This window comes from Cheilinus undulatus, linkage group 1 (genome assembly GCF_018320785.1).
Source record: "Cheilinus undulatus linkage group 1, ASM1832078v1, whole genome shotgun sequence".
Taxonomy (NCBI): domain Eukaryota; kingdom Metazoa; phylum Chordata; class Actinopteri; order Labriformes; family Labridae; genus Cheilinus; species Cheilinus undulatus.
The window spans coordinates 36985904-37004534 of record NC_054865.1 but is presented as its reverse complement, the minus strand read 5'-3'; the positions used below and the strand labels follow the sequence as shown (position 1 = coordinate 37004534).

Sequence of the window (18631 nt, the reverse complement as noted above, 5' to 3'; positions counted from 1 at the left end):
CACGGAAAGTTGTTAAAACTATCAGATCATAAATCAAGTTACTGTAAATATAAATTCACAGCAGTAATATCCTAAAAACCCACCCTAAGGTATTTTTACTTAACTACTACAAAGGCCGCGCATAAGGGGAGAGCTTTCTGGGGCCCAACCAAACTGGGGGGCCATGGAGGTCAGCAAAATCCTGGTCCATTATTAAGTTAATCTGTGATAACCATATTGTATTTTTCACCTAAATAATAACCACTCTTATCAAAGCAACAAAAAATAATCTATTTGTTTATGCTGCAGTACAATATAGCATTCTCAAAATGTAAACTTATTTTCTTAAAACAGAATTACCTTTTTACCTCCGCCAAGGAGGTTATGTGATCGGGTGGGTTTGTTCGTTTGTTAGTTTGTTTGTTAGTTAGCAACATAACTCAAAAAGTTGCAGACGGATTTTGATTACATTTATAGGAAATGTCAGAAATGGCATGGGACTGATCCGGATCACCATCTGGATCCAGGAATTTTTTAAAGGATTCTGTACTATTGGGAGATATGGCTAATGGCGGAGCTCTGCGCTGTTACCACTTTACACCAGGAGATGGCGGACATGAGTAAATTCAATCTCAGCAGCAGTTTTTGGGTGTGTTTCTATTCAAAGTTTTGGAGTTTATAGAGTTTGAAAGACGTATGCCTGGTCAAGGAGACGAGTCAGAGCGTAACAGAGAGACAGACAGCAAATTGTAGCGAGAATACTCACAATGTTGAGAGGAATAGAGGAATATTCACCCTCTGCCACGACTTTCAGTCGTCTGGTGAGACCATGGGTGCATTTGTTGGCACCCGTAGCAAAGCCATTGCTTTGTCTCACTGTGTTTCCACTCCACCGGGGAGGGAGTAATCGGCGAATGCCATGGTGGGGGGCACATGGGGACGGATCCAGGAATTTTTTTTTCTTTTTTTTAAAGGTTTATTTTTGGGCATTTTTGTGCCTTTATTTGATAGAGGAGGATAGTGGATAGAGTCAGAAACGGGGATGAGAGCGGGGGATAGACATGCGGTAGGGGGCCTCAGGCTGGACTTGAGCCCGGGCCGTCCACGTACACGGGGCGCGCGCCTCAACCACTCGGCCACCTGCACCCTGCGCTCTCAGGGTGCTTTTCTAGTTTGGTAATGATATCAATGTGGATAGGCACACTGAACTAAACTGTACGTAAATTAATGTCAGACTTCATAACTAAGCCATTATGTGCACAAATGTCAGGATACCAGAGAATAAAGTAGAAGGAAATAAATTTAAGGGAAAAATAATTACATTATTTCAGAATAAAGGCAAAAATTGGCAACAATGGGTTAAAAATGGCTTAAAATGGCAAGAAATGGGCAGTAACAATGGTGAAAAGCAGTTAGAAAGTGGCATATGGTTCATTAGTAGAAAAAAAATGGTGGTAATGAGAGGTGAAAAGTGATTAAATAGTGGCAGTTTAAAAGTGGGGAAAAAAGGATAAAGCAGCAAATTTGGGTTAGAAAAAGGAGGCAAAAATGGGCAAGAAAATCTTCAAAAGTGATACAAAGGTGAAAAATTGTCATTACGATCGTAGAAGCAAAATAAAGGTTCATCTTATTCAGTTCGCCTACAAAAATGACATTTCAATGTCCATTTGTCTACGGTAAATTACTTCTTTTTGTATTTATTGATCATAACAGCAATCAGAAAAAATGCTTTTACAAGCCTAAAAGATTCAGGGCTTTTGCCTTGTAAGCCACCCCCTCGCTCCACCTCTGGTTGAGACCAAAATAGAGCTCAAAGCTGAATAACTATTGCGCTTACATTTGTCTGATGCCTATAAACATCTCTTGAATCATGAAACAATTTAGCTCTAAATATTTGTAATTTTGAAGAAGACAATTACTTCTACAAAAGTAACCACTTTAACTTTAACACTCCAAAGAGCATGGTCTAGACCTGACCACTTTGTAAAGTTTCCTGAGATAATTTTGGTTATGAAATTGCACAATGCAATCAAAGGTGACTGACTGACTGATTTAAAGGGCCACAATAAGATGCTGAATCTGTTTGTTTATGAGCAACAAAACCTGTGCCCACTACTGGCGAAAGTTTAAAGAGTGCAGCTTTAAATGGAAAGGCTGGTTTAGTTTTCAATATTTGTTGTTGGGGCAGTGGATTAAGTTGGAAACTGGGGAGAGAGAAAATGGGGAATGACGTGCAGGAAAGGAGGCACAGGATGGATTTGAATCTAGGCCCCCACTGTTTCAAGGACAACAGCCTCTGTACATCAAGCACACTGACATAAATGCTTGGTTCCTGACGCCCTGATAGTTTGGTGTTTAAACAACTGATCAGTGTGCTCCAGGTGGAGGAATATGGACAGTACATTCAGAAAGTTTTCAGAGTTTTTCACTTTTTTGTTTTTCCTATGTTGCAGCCTGATGCTACGGTAAGAAATTTCTTTTTTATTCTCATTAATCTACACCAACTACCCTATCATGAAAAAGTTAAAACAGAGTTTCAGAATTTTTTTTAATTTATGAAAACATTTGAAATATCACGTTTACATAAGTATTCAGATCCTTTGCAACAATACTTGAAATGTAGCCCAGGTTTGTCCCATTTCTCAGGATCTCTGCCTTTCAGGTGGAGATTTTTGCCATCTCCAAGCGGGCTTTCATATGTAACGCACTTAGGAGAGGCTTCTGTCTAGCCACTCTGCCATAAGCCCAGATTGACAGAGGGCTGCTGTGATGGTTGGTGGGAACTTTCAGAGCAACAGAAATGTTTTTGTAGCCTTCCCTGGATCTGTGCAACAATCCTGTCTCTGAGTTCTGCAGGCAGATCTGTTGACCTCATGGCTTGGTTGTTGCCCTGATATGGATTGCCAGCTGTGAGGCCTTCTATTGAGAGGTGTGTGCCCTGCCAAATCATGTCCAATCAATACAATTTATCACAAGTGGACTCCAATCATGGTGCAGAAACATCTCAGCAAAGATTCAGAGAAACAGGTGGAACTTGAGCTAAATTTCAAGTGTTGTTGCAAAGGGTCTGAAAACTTATGCAAATGTGATATTTCAGTTTTTTATTTTTTAATAAATTTGTAGCATCAGGCTACAAGATTAAAAAAAAACTGAAAAAAGTGAAGGGGGTCTGAATACTTTCTGAGCACACTGTATGTAGAGTCCCTAAATATTGCTGAAAATAACTGGTTTGCAATTTTTCACTGCAGTTCACATTTACACAGCATTGCTTTTAAGCTTTTGAAATTTAATTAAATAATAAGAAAACTAACAACATTGTCTGCATAGCTATACAGCCTTGCTTCTGTGTCTACGCTCCAACCAGTCTCTCCTTTAAGAGGCATATATCCGCTAGTATACTAGTATTAACGAGTACCTCAAACAAGCCCACTTCAGAAACACCCAACTATCCTTTTAGGATAAGACAGTAAAAACTTATAATCTTAGAGAGTTTATCCATCTAATACCTAGTGCAAAATAGTTCAATAACCTTATTTCAGAAGACTTTCATCTAAGTCCAGATTAACTTCTTATTTAAAGATATAAAGTTTAAAACACTTTACAAGTATTTCTAATTTTTTTACTCTGGCCCCAGTCACTTTCTGTTTTAATATATTGAAATCAGACATATATTTGGACTTGCCAGGTGAATTTACCCTTTATTAAGTGCAATGAGACATTTCTGATTAGAACTTAGACAAATATACTTGCACAGATTAGACTTTTTGCTATGTAAAAACATTGCATATGAATGTTAATGCTATGTTATTGCATTTTTTAACAATAAAAAAACAGTATTCTAGTGTAAGAGAATACATATCGTGTAACATTCACTCTCTGCCATGGCCAGACAATGTACAAGTTAACTCCTTCCACTTCAATACGTTGGCATATGAACATCAGCACTGCTGATACTTTGAAGCACTGTGACAGGTCAGAGAATCAATTCTGCAACCAGAGAAGACTGTAGCAATGCCAAAAAGAAGAAGATGTTTTAAAGGGATTATCCACCCTGTGCCTGACATAGGGTCGGGGTGTTTTCTGTACTTTATGTTGTTGAATCCCCTGGCGTTTCGCGCACACATAATGAAGTGCGACTGTCATCCTGCCATGCTCTCAGAAATGAACATGGGGAACCAGCTGTTAGGAAAGAAAAGCAGAGGGAGAGAGAGTGAAGCTGCAAGTTTTATGAATCACGAAAGACTGAATGAAAAATGAGACCAGGGAAAGAAGTGAATTTCATTAAATTATCTTTATAACATTTTCTTTATTATGAGATCAAAAAGTCTGAGATATTCAACAGCAAAAATAGTTGTTCAAAAAGTTTGCTGCTGCTTCTCCACATAAAAACACTCCTTTCTTCCTGTATCTGAATACAAATGCATTTAAAATATTTGTTTTTGAATAAAACATATTTCTTAAATTAGTAGAAAATATTTCAGGCAGTCACCTTCATTACAGGATATATCAACAAAATGTGTCCTATTTCAACAGCTGATATTCATTCAGATATGGTGCTACTGATGCATTTAACTAAAATAAACCCCCAAGCCAGCACAGCACACTCAGTCAAGTGAACTAAATTTATCTTAAGTGACTGTCACAAAGCAAAGTGATCAAGTATGAAGGAAAAAGGTGTGATACTAAAGTTAACTTGTACATAGCTGCAGTTGACACTGTCCTGAGAAAGTAAAAAATGTAAACTTCACTACAAGATGCCTCTTTAAGTTTAGAGTGTAAAATAGTGCCAATAGGAAGGTGGAAAGGTGGATTCTAGAGTGACTGGGGTCTTCGTTTTGACACAGTAGCCCACCTCAGAAGGCAGCGCTGACAGGTCAGGACATAAAGCTGGAACAGCCAGAGATCAGCATTTTACATCTGGAAGTATAAACTCAGAACTCGGCACCCTCTGCCTGCATCACCTGAGACAAATGCCATATGGCATAAATACTGGAACACTGGCTGACTGTCAGATGAGTCAGAGTCACACAAACAAACCTGAGCAAGGTTTACTAAACACAGCTAAGGAGAGCAAAGGTAAGCCTCTACGTGTACCAAGACTTGTAGTATACCAGCCTAGTTTTTTCTTGGCAGAACGTTTTATTTTCTAGGAATTAAGGTGGTGTGTCATTCATTTACATGGTTCACGTGTGTATTTTTTAAAAAAGGATGGACTTGCCAAAAGAAAGAATAAAGGTAAAGGGTAGCTCGAATGTGTTGGTTTGTTAACACTGAGGACACAAAATCTTCCTTAAAATAAATGAAGCATTTCTTCTCAAACTATTTTAATCCACTTTATCTTTAAAAAATACACAAGCCCTTTCAATTCCAATGCTTTTTACACTGTATAAGTCAAAAAGTGGCACACTAGATGTGAAAAATAATTAACATGTTAACAATATTGATAGCATCTGCTTAAGGATCTGCAAAAACACCTTCACTGTAGATTTAACTTTGACGTTTGTTTTGGAAGGAACTGCCTGACTGTCTTCATGAATGTGACCTTTAGCTCGTCTCTGTCACCGCTCTGACATGCTAACTGCTAACTTCACTGCATTATCTGCACAGACAGCCTATTAATATGTCCAAAACATGATGAATGATCTTCTCTGTAAACACAGTTTAACAGAGTACCTCTGAAGTATTTTTAGCTTTAAGTTTAGGGCTGCACTGGTTTAGCAATCACTGCCTTGACAAGTAATTAAAGCTGGTTAGTAACAATATTGATAATATGAATCTAGTATGACGATACTAGATTCAGTGACTTAGATCCAGTCTTTTCTTTTTACATGTTGACATATTACAGGATTATAAACTACATTTGAACATGTGCCAACTTTTTATTTGCAGCCAGGAGCCAGGCTTTTAAATAAAATGTGAATCATGTTTAGGCTTTAGCAGTGAGATTACTCCCTGTTGACTATACAGCAGCCAGCTACAAGAGGGCGATTTAAGTATTTTAGCTACGTATTTCTGGGGCTTTCATGTGGTCTATCGATGCTGCATTCGCATTGGAGAAAAACACATGCAGGGAACAGGTCTTTTGTTTGATTCTTATTTGTGATTCTCAGGCAGGGAAAATTGCAATCTCCAAGAGCCTGAAGTGAAAAGTTACCATAGAAAAGTGCAGATTTAATCAGGATTGAGTGACAAGTGTTTATCATGCATCACAGTAAATAATAATGCCTGACAAAGCGATTTATGTTTAAAAAAGATCAATTTTTAAGTCGTTTCTGATGAAACTGTTTCATTGTTGATTGTTTTGGGGTTGATAGGGATTTAAAGGCAAAAATACCCTAAAAACCACAATATCCTTTTTTCTTTCTAACATATTTGGGGGGTCAATAGGGGAGCTTTGGCGGCCCCCAATTGATATTCACTGACATATTAATAATCACGCTTTTACATAAAGAGATCTATGAAGTTAGAGCATTTTTTGGGTAAGAATACATCAAGTTTTAGTTGTTGCATGATATTTGGGGTCAATCATGCCCAGATTTATCCCTGTATTAAATATTAATGCGTTTTGGATTTAAGGGAAACATGTAGATTAAGGTGTTGTAATTGCAATACCTACCCTTTTTTAGTAACAAAGTATTTTACATATATATTTAGGACAATTCTGCCGTTTTCATTCATGCAATTTTACAATAACTGCATAAAAGCATGCATTTTATTACAGTCATGACCAAGATGGTGACTAGATTAGTTTTTATTGCAGTCTCACTTTCAGATCAAAAGTGTTGCTGTTCTTAACCTCTATTCACCCAGTTTAAGAAAAAAAAAGGAAAGGCTGGCATCTTCAGGCCAGCCCAAACATTTGAAATTTATACTGTATCTTTTAAAATAATAATTTGCCTTAGCATGTATTATTGAGACAAGTTTAGTCCCTGGGATGTGTTTGCAATTTTATATCAAGTAGCAAAGAGTAACCCAAAACTTTCTGTATGATCACCATGGCAGGTAAAGTTTCCTCTATGACGCAGATCTTGCATCTTTAATCCAAGCTGCCCCCAGCCAGCTACTGGCCTCTGCAGCTGAGCTCCCAGTGCTCACTGGTGTTTATGGGGCATCGCCTGGGTGCCTGCCGGTGACATGTGGCAACAAGTCTGCTGTTGATCCAGTTAATTTTTGGATGCAGGACCAGACCAGATAGACTAAGCAGAGTCACAATAAAGCTTGAAATCCAGTGTATGTATGGGTGTTTGTTTTGTGTGATTATATTCATTACATTTGTAGAATTAAGCAAGAAATATTTTCCTCCACAGCATCAGAGTTTTGATTCTTCTAAAACAAAACTTCCAGCAGTTATTTGACTGACAGTAAAGTCGCTTTGGCCACTAAGTCCCTGTCAATCAGACCCTGATTGCTGGATATTGCTCTTTCAGAAACCCTTACAAGCACATCATGTCAAGGCCTTGTCTCGTAGTGGCAGCAGCTCTGGCTGTATCTGAACAGTACAGCGTGCGTCATCTGCAGAGAGCATGTGCGATTAAAAAAGTCCTGCGCTCACTTGCTTGCCCTGCCATCAGCCAGCTCCATATGACTGATGCAAACACCTATCTCTGCCCATAGATGGGTGCTGCTGCTTTATCTCCTGCAGCAGCCTGCATCAACTGTAAGAACATAGTGCTCAGAGCAGCTGACATAATTGTTTTCTGGCTGCTAAATTTCTCTGCCACTTTTCTCACATAAAATACAAGGATACAATCTTTTGTGTGTCAAGCAAGCAACCAAAAATTGATAAATTAGAAGCAGAAGAACATCAGAAATGTACAAGCACATTCTTTTCAAGTGATAACAAACTACTAAAGCATTGTGAGCAGAGGAAGTGCCCTATTTTTTTAACTTGAAATGTAGATAAGTGATATGCTCGGTCCACTCTTACAGGTCAGATTTCATGTGCTGTCACAGGACAGAGGAAGGCGGGGGTGAAAGGGGGGCAAGGGGGGTGGGGGGGGGTTCATGTCCCCGGGGGAATTGATTACACTGAACAATGGAGCGCAGATCAACAGCAGCCTTGGCCGTATGGGGGGAGATATCACACTGGTCAGATACGAAATCTATCTACAAAATCTCATGTGTTATTTGAGGGGAAGAGGAGGGGGGGTCTGGTATTTGAGCTTGTGCGTGTGTGTTGGGGGAGGGGCGGACGGGGTTAACGTGAGAAAGAAAAGGAGACAGCAGCGACAGACTAAAGAAAAAGTGAAGAAAAGGGGGTGGGGATTGGCTTGGAGCAGTTTCTTCATTTTTGTGTGTCTCAACCTCATCATTCCACTTTGAAAGATTTACTTTAAAAAAAAAAATACCATAAGTCGCTCCGAATTATTCGCACAGTTATTGGAAATGGTTGATCTTGCTGGTTGAAGTTGGGGTTTTCATAGCAGTGACTAATAGTGCTTCTCAGTTTTGCCCTTTTCAGTGGGATCTGCCCTCAGCTGCTAAACACACACAAGCCCTCCTCTGTAGCAGCGGCTGACGTCAACCGTCACTTAGCAACAGCCTTTTGGTGTAAAAGCAGCAGTGCTGACACCGTTTTCAAAAGAGGCGCACAGAGAGAGACAGAAAGAAATTTCAGAGTGAATGAGAAACAGATAGAGAGGATAAAAAAGAAGAAGAAAGTGAGTAAAATGTGGGTGAGTTTGGATACAAATGCTTTGCAAAGAAGAAATTTTAACTCAAACAGGATGCTTAATCACTCCTGTGAGGGCAATTTTTTTTAATTATCACACTGAAGGAAAAGGTGATGCTTTACAAATTAAGTCGACTTGAGACTATTAAAAACCACTAATGCCTATAGTAGAGGCTCATTTAAATAAAACTTACATTAACGACACCCCCCCCACCTCTTTTTCTCCATGCAGCAGCAATTTGAGCCCTGAGCACACACCATTTATGTCACAGCACTATAATCTAACTATACCGCCATGCTGTCTCTTTCTCTCCATACTCTCAGGCTGTCATTGGACTGAACAAACAGTCAACACATGCAAGGTTCAACAACCTCATCCTGAACCGAGAAGCTCAGCCACCTGAAATGTTTGCATTGTTGGGAACCATGCAGAGTCATCAGAATCTTTGGACGAACGCAGAAAATAAGAAGCTTGACTGAAAAAATTGTAAGTTTGCAAAAAAGTCTAATTAGCTCAAGCTTTGTATAGACGATAACATAAGCAGATAGATGAGGTCAGGACTTCACAGCTCATTAGGGGAAAACCAGAAAGAGGGGACACGCTTCACAGCTCTCTGCAGACAGCTCAAAACAGAGCATCAAAAAGCCATCACCCCAACTTTGTCCTGAAATTATAGCCTTCTATGCACTACTTCATAAACAACATTTTTAAGAATGAATCCAAATAAAGCCGTCTTTGAGTATCCTGTGAGCGCTCTTTTCATGGTGTCTCTTCAGACACTGGAGTCATTAGGCTAAGCTCTGGTAGACCTATCATGAAAACTAAAGAGCTGCAAGCTAATTGCTGGTGATCATGACGCAAACCGTTTCCAGGGTAACCCAAGTTTTGGAGTACCCGCTCCAGCATTTCCTCATCTGTTTGCACTCACACCAGCAGGCTGACAATGCAGTCGCTGCATCCTGTTTCACTCTACAGTCAGCCAAACACACACAGTACATCATTCCACTTTAACCCTTTCTACCTTTACTCCCGCTGCTCCGGCAAGGGGAAAAATTAAAGACAGATATGCAAATTGGTCCTGACGTTGAAGGAAAGTCATGGAGGAAATGACATGAGAATATCTGTGAAAGCAGCCTGTCTGGATCAAATTATAAGGCAATTTTAATTAACCCAAATAATCCAACTATAATGCACATTTATGATTACACTTTGAAATCCCTCAATGCTGATTCAGCCCATGGTTTGGAATTCATATAATCTCTCCCTACTCTGAGAGCTACCTGTGGCACCAATGAGGAGTTGCTAAGCGATGAATTAGGACATCTTGGTCTTGATATCGCAACTGTTACACAAGCTCCTAAACACAGAGGTTAACGTCATTCAGGTTTAGTTAAACAACAGCCAGCTCTGCTCACATTTCATCATATACATCAACTATATTAGAGCCAGCTCAAACTCTTTAATTTTAAAATAAGGACATATTTACAATCTTATTAAAATCCAAGATCAACAAATTCAACATCTGGATTAGAAATAAACTCTACATGCTTCAAAAACTACAAAAAAAATTCAAGCAGTTTTACTTTTAAAAGGATTTAAAGAAATGGTTTTTTCTATAAAGGTTACTCTCTTTAAAATAGCCACACACACGCACACACATAACCTTTACCTGCAGACAGCATTAGTCATTTAATGGCCTTTATTTCAAGACATTGAACTTTCTCTCTCTTAACACAGTCCTTCCAGCTACAGTAATATCAGCTATAGTTATGTAAAAGGTACAAAATGAACACATTTAAGCAGGATGTGGTCAAAGGAGATTAGCTAAGGTGCACCAACAAGGTGTTGTTCTTCACTTTCTACTTTTATTCCTGCTGTTTTTAATCTTCACATACATTTTACTATTACAATAAAATGAGGGTACCTTACTGTTATCCTTTTTGAATAGGACAACAAACATCAAAAGGGATATGTGCTACAGTTTGGATTTTATGGGTTTTTGTGGGGTCTGGCTCCTATGAGCCACCCTTCTGTCTCAGATCCTTAGCGGCAGCCTCTTAGTCGTTCCAAAGTCGAGACTCAAAACTAAAGGTGACAGAGCCTTCTCCATCAGAGGCCCTCGACTTTGGAACAACCTACCTGAGGAGATAAGGCTTGCAGAATCAGTGACATCTTTTAATTTACTTCTTAAAACTCATTTTTATAGACGTGCTTTATGTGATGTTGTCTTTTCTTTTACCCTCTCTTAAATTTTCCACGTCTTCCTTTAGAAATTACATTAGAGCTTTTATGTCTGCTCTGTATTTTATGCTTGGTTTGATTTATTAATGCTGTGTTAAACTTCTCCTATTTAATTTTAGAGCATTTACCCTCCCCTTTTATACTTTTTACCTTGTTTTGCTTTCATATCTGATTTTACCTGATTATTTTTTTTTTATTATGTTTATTATTTTAGTTTCTAGCTTTCTAAATTTTGTATTCTGATCTATTAATCTCTACACATTTTAATTATTTTCATTCTTTTCATACTATTTTTATTTTTATTCTATTCAGTCTCTTTTTATGTAGTTGGGTTCCTGTGTTGCCTATTATTCTGGATCTTTATTTTTTACTCTGGATTTGCATACATATGGGTTTAATGCTGGCTGAATGTTTCATGGGTTCTTCTGTTGTTGTGTTATGATGCTTTGTCTTAATTGTGATTCTGCTTATTTTCAAAGCACTTTGTAACATTAGTTTTTAAATGTGCTATACAAATGTTAGGACCCGCATGATACTGCATCTCAAGGGGCTACCCTTGAATAAATTTAAATTTTGGAAAAATAAAGTTATTATATTTTGTTGCATCCTGAGAATGTAAGATAAGGTAAAAAAAATCCCAAAAGGTTTCATTATCATTCTCTACATTTACATATCAATAAAAGTAAGGTTTATTTATTTAAGTTTTAAGAAGACACGCACTCATTTGCTATAACCATCTGAGGATTCATACTGAATAACTGTAACTAAATGCTCATTTCAGCACACACTGCACAAGCACATTACCTGATTTAAATGTTAAACACATTGTGACAGTGGTGTAGTTTTGGTAACAGTAAATGAAAGGCAGAAAAAGAGAGATCAGCTGTGTCACGAGAGGCAGAGAGGTTCTTAACACCATGGATGTACATACAGAGAGGCAAGATGCAAACCGTATGTAAAGCCTGAATTAATGTGGTCTAATTCTCTCATCTCTTTAGGCACGGACACAAACTAGCTGCTTTTTATTAATATAAACCTTTAGATTAAAGCTGATTATGTGAATTTATTATTCTAAAACATGATCCAACAGCTGATTTTAAAGAACAAAATGTATAATAGATTCTAAACACACTGTTTCTCTCTTTTCTTCTCTATTTACAGCCCTTCATCGATGACAGTGTTCTGAATAATGATAAAAAGGGGAATACCTTTTATTTTGTAAAAGGAAAAAATGGAACTACATAGGGCTAATTTCTTTGTCTGATTCTGTGAGAATAAGCTAAATGGCCTGAAGTGAAATCTTCCGTGACAACTTTTTCCAGCGAAAGCTCCTTTCTATTGCACGGCGTCTGCAGACGAAGAATTTCTCCCCTTCTCATCACTGCTGGAGGCAGACACTATATTCTACAGGGCGATTAATAAGACTTGGCATTTTTTTCTTCATTGCAATCACCCTGTGGTACGTCACTGGGTTGTGACGTCAATGTTATATCATTCCACATGGCTTTACAGCAAGCGAACGTGACAGCTGAGAGCTGCTCTGCGTTTTCGCTGCTCTCCCTTCCAACCTTTTCTCTCTGCAGCCTGCGCCTCTGTTCTCGTCTGAATGGGGGGTTAGTTAAGTGTGTTATTTACCCCTGCCTGCCCCCGCCGAGTGGTAACCACACAAAAAGAGGGCCTTCTCCTCCTGAATGCAGCATCACACTGCCAGCTCTGCCCCTGAGGTCTTAGTCATGATGTAGTGAGCTTTCAGATTTCTGCCATGAAAAAACCCAAATACTATAATCCTGCTTAGAAATTATTATCTCCACTTTGTACTCTTAATCTATCAAAAAATAGGTCTAAGAGAGACATGCTGACGTAGTTTTGATGTAAGCAGGTTGTCATTCAGGCTGGGCAATAAAATCATTGTTATGGAAAACATATCTGGAATAAAGGACATCAATCTGGCCGTTCACAAATTTTATTTTCACCTGCAAATTGTGTTAATAAAATTCTACATCCCAGCTTGTGACCTAAGTGTCTGCTGAACAGTTCAAATAAAGCAATTTGAAATTAATTCAGTAAATACACATTCTCTCTGCTTTTTTTTAACATGGCATAAGTCAAAATCTAGGAATTAATCTAGCAATTAGGATAAAACAAGGACCGAAGGAAAAACAAACCTCATTCAAACCTCTGACACATTTGTACCCCCAACACTGAGTAGATATTTGTGTTCATGGTTTTTCACCATTTTTTTTATGACTGAATGCAGTGATGTTCACACCTCTGCAAAGACAGACTCTTTTCCTATGATTCATGAGTTCTAATTAAGCATTCCCTATTTTCTTTGAAAATCTTTGTGCATAATAGTGAAGAAAAATGAAATGAAAGCAAATACGTTGACGGTTTTTCCTCCCCAGTCAGTCTGGCACATTTAAAGCTCACACCTTCAATAAAGATGCTCTGATATGGAGACTTTCACTGATCACTGAAACAACACTTCATATGTAACAGTCAGATAATGACTTTTGGGGAAGACACAGTTAGTTTTTGACTCATAATGAGATCTTAGTATGACTTAAAGATGCATAAGTCTGCTCATCTAAAACAACTATTATGCTTTTAATGCATACTTCTGCTCAAAGTTCACAAGCACATATAGGCTGGGTGTACAGGCTGTGCATGAAAACATGTAGAAACAATTTTCTTTAACACAAGAAAAAGAAGTTTTTCATCAGAGCTGATGCTGACAAAAAACATTTGACACCAGATGATTGGCTGTAAAAAAATGTTGCTTTATATTACGCTATTACAGCTTAGCTCACTTTGCAATAAAGACCTAGTTCTGATCAAAATGTTAAAGGTTATTTAAAAAATGAGACAATTTTTAGGGTAGTATTTTCTTGATTTTTATGTTACAATGTCACAATTTAATAAAACTGATTAAATAGCATGAAGAAAATAATCAAACACACTGACAAACTATATGTGTGCAAGTTTTTCTGTCTTCAACTTTCATATATAGATATTAAGATTTTTAAAGATTTTTTTTGGGGGGGGGCATTGGAACCTTAAACTTATTTGCCTTACACTTAATATCTGCCCCACATTCCTGTAACATTGGAGGTAGAGGTGGGCCGATCCATTTTTTTCAAATCTTATCTGAGTCCTATTCATATGTACCGATATCTGATATTAATTCCGCTTTTTTTCTAAATTATAGTTAATATGCTTCCTGTTTTTGGTGAGGTTACACAATGCTCTAGTAAACTTGAGTTAGTATTTCGTATTTAAAGGCCAACAAATAAGCATAAAACTTAATATCCCATAGAAACAGGTAGCAGCAACAAATGTAATGTTTTCAAAATACAATCATATGATTTCATAATCACAAACTAAAAATTTACAGAAAATGCAAGCACTACATTTCTTAATGTGGATTTTCACTAGAGAGGAAAAAACACCTTGGAACTCATTACTGTTGCTTTACATTAATCATACGGACACAAACGATTAACATTTTGGCTTTTATCAAACTGCCCTTTAGTGCTGTAGTGAAATATGATGATGAGTGGATTAAGACATAACACACTACTACGTTAGCAGTGGCATAGTTTGCAACACAATTCATGCAACCCTGCAGTGCAGTCACAGCCCAACAAAAACATCAAAATTCAGATCAGCAGTCTTTCAAATGTCCAGTATAAAAATAAAATAATTATTGGACCAGATACAGATACCGGATCAGATCTGGTCCATCTCCAATTGGATGTGTGCTTCATTCATTGATCTTCATTCACAGTTTAGCTCTTCTACATCTTATTGTATCTGGCACTACTATCTGTAAAGCTGATTTCTCCATGTAAAAAATCATTTATATACATGTCCGTTTGCTGTAGCTGCTTTTGAAGACACAACCAATTGCAAACTCTTCATGTGTTAGTGATTAAAACTGTGATAACTACAGAAATCTGAAATATATTTAGATTGGTTTTCTGTTAAACTTACAATTAAAACTCTTGGCAGTAAAGAGTTCAAGTAAATATTGTGTGTATGGCTGGCCATGTAAGGAACCAATGTTAGCATCAGCAGCATTTCTCTGCAGCAGCACCACCAGTGGCCAAGAACTCCTCGGTGCACCTTCAATAAAAACGACAGAAAAAAATTATGGCCAAGAGGTTAGGTCACACCACATGTATGAAAGCTAGTCTTCCAAGCGGGCAATGCAGGTTTGAATCCTCGCATGTCATTCCATGATTTCCTATGCTATCTGTTGTCCTTTCTTCTCCAAATAAAGTCAAAAAGCCCCAAAATAATGAAAAGAATGATGACCTATAGGTCATACAACACCTGCACAACTAGCGGTGGGACAAAATATGCATACCGTCATATTTCCCCATCTGGACCTGTGTCTTATGCTTATTGAATCGCTGGTCGTTATTCTTTTATTTTTTTCAAAAATAGCCCTCTAAACAAACATCACTACTTCATGACATCCCATGGTGGTTATGGATGTAAATGAAAGTAACATTAACACAAGTAAATCTGCCTACAATGTCGGCAGCAGTAATAAATATGATGGCAACAGTAGAATGTCAGATAAAAACAAGTTAAAAGAGTAATAAGATTAGAAATTGACACCAAGCTGCAGTAAATAAATACAAGAACCCTAACATTTACCTTTAAAAGGGCATATTCTACTCTAGTTAATCAGATATTGTGATGAAATAGTCTGTATTTGTCTTTCATATATTGATTATTGAATTGTTGCTTTACTGTGGTATTACTGTTATCATGGTCCACATATTGAGTATTGTATATCATGCTGTTATCATGTGTCGGGATGGGTACCGAATTCAGTACTTTTTTAGGCACCGACCGAATTCCGTTGGTACTACCGAGTACCGATTCACGTAAAATCAAACGGTACCGTGTTTTGGTACCTAAATGCATCCTTGTGACAGCAAGAGAGTGGAAGAGTAGTCAATTTTCATGCCGGACCCGAACGCAGAATGCACGCACATGAGTAATGACGTCGGTAGCAGTGCACTGAATCAACAAAACAAGCATGGCTGATCGGCTACGGCTGTCTCCTGCTCTTTCGTCTCCTTCCCTCTTGCTCTCTCGTAGCGAATCCTCACTTTGAACACCGTGATTTTCCCGTTTATCTTGTGGATATCAACCACAGAAATGTAGTAGATAAAAGGATACGTTTGTTCGCTCAGTCACCTCACAGAGACTGAGTTAAGGCACGGTGAGGACTGCCTAGTGTGACCATGTCCTTGGAGTTGCTCTCCATCTCTCTAACTTGGCGCAGCTGGAACCCTATAAAGCACTCTGTCAGGATGGATTCAGAGTGATTTTGAAGGAGTGAGAGAGCCACAGGCTTGTCCTCGCTGCTTATTTCATTGCGGAATGAACCAATTTGCCACTTTCTGTTAACTTTTTGCAGTATACAAATATAACGTAATGGACCCTGTGCGTGACGTTTGTGCTTCTGCGTGGACGGTCACATGATTGATTGATGAATGAGGAGCAGACTCTGTTCTTACCAGGGAAAGATGACATCTTAGTTTTGTTGGAAAAAAAACTGCATGAGGAAAGAAGATGTGCAGTACACGTAGTTCATGGTAGAGGTAGAGTTCATTTGTAATACTCTAATCGGTAAAATTTTATACCTCTTATTTATTCATTTATTTATTTATTTTGACTCCATACTCTAGTGTTCATTTGTTTTAAACTTATTGTCCCTCCATGGACCCCAACGCACATTTTTCCAAGAGGGGAAATTAGAGAAATAGGAGGTAGTGGGCTGGGTTTTCATTTGTGCAATATAAAGAAAAAACAGTGAGTAGTTATAGTAGTTTAGGTTCTCCATTTTGGAGTAGGCTAATTTTTTAAAAACACTTTTTTTAAACACTGATATTTGATAGTGTTTTGATATTGAAAATTCAGAAGTTTTGAGGTTACATAACATTTATTATTGCATATTATTCACACTCAAAAGTACTGAAAATGGGTACCAATGTGTACCAGTATTGGTTCACAGGCACTGGGAATCAGTATTGTACCGGTTCAAAGGCGAAAGGTACCCACCCCTAATCATGTGGCGAGTTACTCATTGATTCCTGCCCCCATGCATAACATTAGAAAAATATGCTATGTGCAATAATACTGTTCAATATTGTGAAAGCAAAACATGAACACCTATGTTAGCACATTTCTACTTAATTGAAATTATATCCACAAAGCTTTATTTTTACCACAAAATTGTCTCCACTAAACCAAGCGTAGCAGACAGCTAGCTTAAGCTTGATCTGACTGCATCAAAGAGCTGATTGAGAAAGCATGAGGAAACAATTTTTCCGACTCAAGGCAATAAATTCAGACCTTTGATATGAGTTTACTGCTAATATTCATATCATAACAATGAAATGGCAGTTAATTGTGCAGCCCTGGGCTGTAAACTGTATTTTATTCCTTTGTCCTCAACATGTGTCCAATGCGAAACCCCAATTAAGCCCTAATAAACAGCTCCTGTTGTTGCAACATGACTGATAGTGTTACTAGCCTCAAGATTAAATCTTCTTTCACTTTTAGTGACTGAAGAACAAACTGTAACATCTGAATAGAGAAATATACACCTGTTTGTCCTCAGGTTGGTCAGTGTTGATTTTAAAACTTTTTTCTCTACAGCTCCTTAAATGTACAATCTCAACTCTGTAATTGATCACACGAATTCTGATAACTATACAGCTCTTGCCCTGGTTTTAAGGTCAGCCACAGTAATAGAGCCTTTAGGAAGAAAGCGTCAAATAGTTTAAATGTGAAAATAAAATGTAAAGGATTTTGCAGGGGACAAAATATCAAATACAAAAAGCTGACTCCTTATTTTGCTGTAGCACTTCATAGAAGATATGAAATCCACTTGTCATAAAAACATTTTTTTTATTTCAACAGAATTATAGTGGAAACAATAATATTGTATGTATATACTATATTTATTTGTATTAACACCACAACAACAAAAATACTACTCCTAGACACCTGATATTAGACATTTTTTTGTTCATTGCCCCCAATAAGACAAACACCTGCAAAGCAATATATTTGTCCTATTTAGACAATGATCTCCTTTTTGCTTACAGCAGCTTTTGATAAAAAATATAACCAAAGATCTTTAAATGACTGAAACAACTGATCATTAGGAAACACTTTTTAACATCTAATGTTTTGGCTTTCATGACTACTGAGATGGGGCAGTGAATAGAAACAGAAATTGGGGAGAGAAAACATGGGGAGTGACATGTGGGACACAAGTTGGATTTGAATCCAGGCGGCCTGCTTAGAGGACAGCAGCAGATGTACATGGGACGTAGGTCCTAACCATTAGCCTACCAGCGCCTCTCTTACAATAATGAAGTATCATTCTTAAACATGTGGTATCAGAAAATTAAATGTGTTGAAAATTTTGACATTTAAATAGCGACTGTCTTTAAATGTGCTAAGATTATTAAGAAGTGTTGTAAAAAAGAGAACAAATTGTTAACTGGCACCTGGCTCCATTAGTCTTTGCACAGTACACCTGACAAGGTACAGTATCACTGTGGTTTTATCATGGATATGAAAGACTATCTGCAGTAATGTTATCATCCGTTTTGCAGTACAGCAAACAAAAAACTTTATCTATGGTTACAAGTTCAGCTGCTGACCAGATTTTCACCTGTTTTTTGGAAAGCATTTCCCATATTACC

At 37.8% G+C, this 18631-nt stretch overlaps 1 protein-coding gene and 1 long non-coding RNA gene across 4 annotated transcripts in view; one reads left to right on the top strand and one right to left on the bottom strand.

The window, feature by feature from the left end:
• pde3b (phosphodiesterase 3B) overlaps positions 1-18631 on the bottom strand; it is a 70986-nt gene that overhangs the window by 46899 nt on the left and 5456 nt on the right. For 2 of the 3 annotated variants that reach the window (XM_041788328.1, XM_041788319.1), the window contains exon 2: positions 14886-15017. The exons of the other annotated variant lie outside the window; for it this stretch is intronic. In XM_041788328.1, coding sequence (XP_041644262.1) covers positions 14886-15017 — 132 coding nt within the window. The remainder of the gene's footprint in view (positions 1-14885; positions 15018-18631) is intronic. 3 annotated transcript variants of the gene reach the window in all.
• Positions 8094-14877, top strand: LOC121510350. The gene is made up of 3 exons (XR_005991932.1): positions 8094-8654; positions 8975-9137; positions 12054-14877. It is a non-coding gene; the product is annotated as an uncharacterized LOC121510350 (long non-coding RNA).